We start from the raw sequence: 6,276 nt of genomic DNA, 5'->3' as shown, positions 1-6,276 counted from the left end.
CCGGTAGGTACTTTTCTAGATGAGAAGCAAACAGCTCCACCTATTTATTCCCCCTCGTCCACCAGCTGAGCTCCCAAACTGAAAGCTAGCAATATCCTTTCCACGTGACCTTCCGCATCTTCTCGCCACGCCTCCCTTTTCGAACGCCCGGAGAAGTCAACCTCCTTGTAGCCGTGGAAACGCATTCAGGGTGTAACGCCGCACGGCCAATGGGAAGCGGCGGACGCCGAGAGAGGCAGCCAATGAGCGCAGCCTGGTGCGAGTTTTAAACTTGCGGCGGTAGGTGGGGGGGCTATCGGACTCGTGCGCAGCAGGAATCGGCCGCTTCGGAGCTTGCGAGAGGAAGAGAGTTTGCTGGGAGCAGAGGCGGCTGGTTCGGATAACATCTCGTGTTGCGCGGATTGAGTCTGGATCATGGCTTTGCGGGTCACCCGGGTAGGAAAGGGGGTTTTGGAGGGGGAGAATTTTTTTTGTTTTTCAGGCTTCCTGCTGCGCCCTCTTTTTTTGCAAGAGGTGGCAAACTTAAGGCTGCAGTCCTCTGCAGGCGCATAAATGGGGCTTACTCCCGAGGAGACGTGCATAATCTTCTGTTTCACAGGAAGTTAGTGGAGGTGTCGCTAGTAACTGCTAATTGCCATTTGAAAAATGGAATTCTACAGCTGTGTCGAGTTTTTTCTGCCTACCAAAATGACTAAATCGGTTCCCAGACCCATTTGGGGGGGGGGGTTGGGGCGTTGCCCTGGCTTGTTGAGTTTTACCAGTTGTGAATTGGCTAAGGCTTCTGCTTAATTAGTACTGTGTCTCATCAAAATTCATAGGAGGAGGGCTTTAAGGTAGGGAAGCTTGTAAGGTTCAGAACTCTTATTCCTACCCATCCTCACTTTATCATAAAGCTGTACAAATGCTTCCTTGTGTTTGTGAAACATAGGGTTACTTAAAGGGGTCTTCCTCCTTCCTGCAGAACACGAAGACCAATGCAGAGAACAAAATCAAGGCTATAATGGCAGGTAACAAGCGGGGAGGTGATGGTGCCAAACCCTGCTTGAGGCCTAGGACTGCCTTGGGGGACATTGGCAACAAGGCATGTGAAGTAAAAGCCAAGGCTGTGATGAAAAAGGTAAGTGTCTCCTACCCACCCACTTCCAACTAGAGCTTAACATTGGGAACTATCAGGGCTACTGCAATGATTCCTCCCTCTACCCACTTCTATTCCCTCACCCAGGAAATACTGAAACCTGCAGTTTTGGAAAAAGTTACAACTCAAAAAGTCACAAGGCCTACTGAACAGCCAAAAGAATCTGTGAAAGAAGAAAAGCCAATCCTTGAACCCGTGAAGGTATCAAATGACTTAAAAATGATAGCCCTGGCTTTGTTGTTGGTGGGGCATGGGGGTTAATGATTATGAATATTTTTGCTATATATGTATTTGTTGTCTCTTGATATTGAAACTGCTATTTTTGAGCTTTCATTAGCTACCCTTAGCAATAATTGGCAGGCTGCATACCGAGGGTTGGGTTTGAACCCCTTGGTGGGCTACATTGTCAAACTTCAGGCTGTCTGAACAATGTACCTTAATGGCAAACAACGTCCTTCCAGGGCTTGCAAAGTGTGTGTTCAGTGGTCTCCAAAACACCAATGGGTATTTCCTGCTGCCAGATTAATACTGATTTTCTCTTGGGAAAATGAACTCTGTGAATATAGTATTGTGGGTCCCCCCCCCCCCCCAGATGCAGAAACTTGAGACAAACCATGTCTATTACAATGGGCTTTTGAATCTTTGGTTGCAATCCCTTTGGTTGCAAGTCCAATACTCAATCCAGTATCTGACTTAAGGTGGATATTTGAATCCTTCTCCCTTACCACTTGCCTCTGATCTCTCTCACACTACTACTACTACTGTTCTTTCCCACCCCCTTTTGGGCTATAGCTTAGTTCTTCCTGCAGCCTGGATCCCTTTATGCTTCTATACCCATTAGCATCATGATTACACCTGGGTCAGTAACACTCAAGTAGCTCTGCATCCCATGCAATGCTCTTATACAAAATATTGATCAGGAGTCTGAATATTGATCAGGAGTCTGGCATTTCCCTTCATGGGCATTCGTGGGCCATATGAGCAGAGCAACAAATGAGAAGCTTACCTTTGCACCATAGTGTGGTTTACACACACACACACACACACACACACACACACACACACCCCTCCCCAGACAACAGGCAAAATAGTCCTAGGACGTATTCCAGCCAGACAAAAGCACTTGAGCAAATCAGGGCCTTTAAGATGTGTGATCTGGGGAGATTCTAAAGACCAGTAGGCCACATTTGGCCTCTAGGCCTGAGATTTCCCCAACCCTGACATGGATGCAGCAGAGACTTGCAGTTGACTTGTAATTGGACAATTAAACAGAGACCACATACTGTATACCTTTTGCCTACCAATCTATAGAGAGTGCTCAGAGGACTCATGATGCAGCCACCTTGCTGAAGCCAAACAGGCCTGAGTCCTGTCAGTGCCTGAATTAGGAGCCCAGTTGCAGTCCTATGTATGCTGCCACGAGTTCCATAATCCATAGAGTTGTAGCTCAGATATTAATAAATGGAAACCTCTCTTCAACAGTTGGAGTCTCCATTCCCCAGCCCAATGGAGACTTCCGGTTGTGCACCAGCAGAGGAAGTACTGTGCCAGGCCTTTTCAGATGTTCTGCTTGAAGTGAAAGACATTGATACAGATGATGCTTCAGATCCAAACCTTTGCAGCGAATATGTGAAGGATATCTACAACTACCTGAGAGAGCTTGAGGTTGGTTCAAGTAGCTAAGGCAAGCCTCGTGCGTGCCTCTGGAAATTGAGGTTACCTCCAAATCTAAGTTAACTAGGAAATGTCACTACTTAAGTTTGTGCACAGCAGGTGCCCCCCCCCAAAAAAATGACAGGAGCAACTAGGAGTCTTGCTCTTTGCGTGCCCTTGCTGTGCTTGCAAAAAATATCAATGGAATCCAAACTCAGTTTATAAAATTTGGGGCAAGGAACTTGCTAGTTCAAAAGCAATGAATGGTGGCAACACATCAGCTTCAGCTGCAACTAGGCTTCCTTCCTTTCTTTCATTTGTGCAGGTAAACATGAATAAACATCTGTTGTTTTCTTCACAGAGTCAGCAGTCAGTGAGACCAAACTACTTGGCAGGCCAGGAAATTACTGGGAACATGCGGGCAGTCCTAATTGACTGGCTTGTTCAGGTCCAGATGAAATTCAAACTCCTGCAAGAGACTATGTACATGACTGTTGCCATTATTGATCGCTTTCTGCAGGTAAGAGCAGCATGGCGACACTTTCTTTGCCTGTTTGCAGCTGTCTTTCCTTAAGAATCTGCAGGGACACAGAAGGCAGAGGGGCTTAGCTGCATTGTATGGAGGCAATACACGTTCAGTGAATTTGATCATACGTGGAACAATGCACTTTTAAATTGAAAGCTGCATGCTTAGTAGATGCACATACTACACAGCTCTCTCCCAGGGTAGCTAGGCTGGAGGTGGCGTATCGGTCTAGGAAGTTGACCTTGCAGTGGAACAAGTACATAAATATTCCTTGCTGAAGAGTGTGACAGCTTTGGGAGTAAGTGATCTTCCCCAATATTGTTATTAGCCAGTTTGACTAACAGTTGTTTCTATTGCAGAACAACAAAGTTCATAAGAAGATGCTGCAGCTGGTTGGTGTAACAGCCATGTTCGTTGCCAGCAAATACGAAGAAATGTACCCTCCAGAAATTGGTGACTTTGCCTTTGTGACAGATAATACCTACACCAACATGCAGATTAGGCAAATGGAGATGAAGATCCTAAGATCACTGGACTTCAATCTTGGTCGTCCTCTTCCACTACATTTCCTACGGAGGGCATCAAAAATTGGAGAGGTAATGCTGTTTAAGGGGGTGCCAATCTCACTAGGTCACAGTATGACAAATATGCGTATAGGAAGATCAAACTTGGAATCCGAAAATGTCTCCTTTTGGCATGAGGAGGTGTATTCAGTATCCTACCAGTAGGCCAGCTTTCTCCAACCTGGTTCCTTCCAAGTGGGTGAGTCCCATTGGCTGCAGTCAGCATGGCTATTGGGAGTTGGGCCAAAACAACTGAAAGACACAAACTTCTTGCTTTGTCTTAACTGTGTAGCTGAAGGCACAACCTTTTGATTTGGTTCTTCAGATAGGCAGAAATGTAAGGCAAGGCACAGTGTTCCTTGTTGATCTTCAGGGTTCATTGGTGATAAACACTATCTTACCCTAACTGTTCCAGGCCGATATAGAGCAACACGCACTTGCAAAATACCTGATGGAGCTCTCACTGGTGGATTATGACATGGCACATTACCATCCCTCTCGAATTGCTGCTGCGGCCTTTTGCCTATCTACTAAAATACTTGCAGGGGGAGAATGGGTAAGTAACTGAGCCGAGACATAGCCTTAAATTGGTAAGGTAAAAGACTTCGCTTTTCACCTCCACTAAATACCAAAAATGACTTTGGGTATTTGTTTCCATGATTTTCATTCCCATGTGTGAGCTAGAATTGCTAGAGCAGAGTGGCTTAGAGAATAAGATGTGACCCTGGAATATCTGCCTCAAAACTTGCCTCTGCTACAAACCCTCTAGGTAGCCTAAAGCACACCGTTGTGTGTGCCAGGATCCCTAGATCAAGTGCAAAGGAGGTTCATAGGGCATTCTGAGCTCTTCCATGACCTTCAATTGTTAATCAGAAGGATTTCTAACACTTAACTTCTTGCTCTTAGACACCAGCTCTACAACACTACATGCAGTATACCGAGACTGATCTTATTCCTGTTATGCAGCATATGGCAAAGAATGTGATGTTGGTAAACAGAGGCAATACAAAGCATCTGGTAAGCAAAAACCATGCCACTGTGTATCTGGTTGCATGCAAGTCCTAACTTGCCACTAAACGAGGTTTATAGCTAGGTCAGTGTGATTAAGCGGTTGGAGGATTGATGGCAGCTAACAGATTGAGGTTGAATCCTGACAAGACAGAAGTACTGTTTGTGGGGGACTCCCTGGTCCTGAATGGGGTAACTGTGCCCCTGAAGGACCAGGTGCGCAGCCTTGGAGTCATTTTGGACTCACAGCTGTCCATGGAGGCACAGGTTAATTCTGTATCCAGGGCAGCTGTCTATCAGCTTCATCTGGTACGCAGGCTGAGACCCTACCTGCCTGTGGACTGTCTCGCCAGAGTGGTACATGTTCTAGTTATCTCTTCGCTTGGACTACTGCAATGCGCTCTATGTGGGGCTACCTTTGAAGGTGACCCGGAAACTACAATTAATCCAGAATGCAGCAGCTAGACTGGTGACTGGGAGCAGCCGCCGAGACCACATAACACCAGTCTTGAAAGACCTACATTGGCTCCCAGGACATTTCCGAGCACAATTCAAAGTGTTGGTGCTGACCTTTAAAGATGATTATTATTGTTTTATTAAGCACAGGTGTGCTTTGCTTATGCTAATATGTAGTGATATGGTTGACTTTGCAAAAATTATGTTAACCATTGATCAATCTCTCCGCAGACTGTCAAGAACAAATATGCCACCAGCAAGCATGCCAAGATCAGCACCCTTCCAGAACTGAACTCTGCAGTCATAAAGGATCTGGCTAAACCATTCTCGAAATAAACCTAATTTAACTGTTGGACAAAGTTGACACCGTGTGTTGCTACTTAAGTGTGTGTATATTATAAATATAGTGGTTATAAAAGTTTTAATAAACTTCTTTTTTTACTTTCACCTCCTCGTCATGGTCTAATTGAAATTCCTGAATTGCAGATTAGCTAGTGAGTTGTTGATTCACAAAGGCAGCCTATAATTTTAAATAAGCTTTAAATCTTTGGCTTCTCACTATGAAGATGGTTGTATGTTCTTTAGCACAATGAAGCATACATGCACAAGCTTTACTAAAAAAGCAGCTGATTGGCAAACCATTATAAAAGTATGCTTTGGGGAAACCAATTTGGCTAGGCTTGTAGGTTGCCTTTTTGTCTGCAGGAAAAGTAAGTTGTAAGAGCAACTTCTAATAGTCAAGCTCTTCCTGTTCTTTTAAAGTATATTTTATTGCTGTCTTGTAGCCACTCTTGTTAGGATCACCAAGCTGCTGTTTGGACACAAGTGAAAAATCAAATGTAATCACAGGTACATGGAACATAAAATGAGCCATGACTACTTGACGTTTAGATCAGTCTCTGATACCTGGGATGTAAAGCCTCCTTTCCTTCCTA

The 6,276-nt window shown here is 44.9% G+C and overlaps 1 protein-coding gene across 1 annotated transcript; it reads left to right on the top strand.

Annotated features, from left to right (window-relative positions):
* The first annotated feature begins 290 nt into the window (after positions 1–290).
* Positions 291–5,815, top strand: CCNB1 (cyclin B1). Its single transcript, XM_035099888.2, has 9 exons — positions 291–435; positions 962–1,117; positions 1,223–1,336; positions 2,618–2,800; positions 3,150–3,308; positions 3,674–3,910; positions 4,293–4,433; positions 4,784–4,894; positions 5,573–5,815. The coding sequence occupies exons 1-9, from the start codon at positions 415–417 to the stop codon at positions 5,675–5,677; spliced, it is 1,227 nt and encodes a 408-aa protein (XP_034955779.1). The 5' UTR covers positions 291–414; the 3' UTR covers positions 5,678–5,815.
* Positions 5,816–6,276: the final 461 nt, after the last annotated feature.

This window comes from Zootoca vivipara, chromosome 11 (assembly GCF_963506605.1).
Source record: "Zootoca vivipara chromosome 11, rZooViv1.1, whole genome shotgun sequence".
Taxonomy (NCBI): domain Eukaryota; kingdom Metazoa; phylum Chordata; class Lepidosauria; order Squamata; family Lacertidae; genus Zootoca; species Zootoca vivipara.
Note: the sequence above shows the minus strand (reverse complement) of the source record. Positions and strands in the feature narration are given on the sequence as shown.

Excerpts from the sequence above, each read along its gene's own strand:
- CCNB1 (XM_035099888.2), top strand. The coding sequence starts at position 415 with ATGGCTTTGCGGGTCACCCGG. Across the intron at positions 436-961 it reads TGGCTTTGCGGGTCACCCGG|AACACGAAGACCAATGCAGA; the intron begins GTAGGAAAGGGG and ends TCCTTCCTGCAG. Across the intron at positions 3,911-4,292 it reads GGGCATCAAAAATTGGAGAG|GCCGATATAGAGCAACACGC; the intron begins GTAATGCTGTTT and ends TAACTGTTCCAG.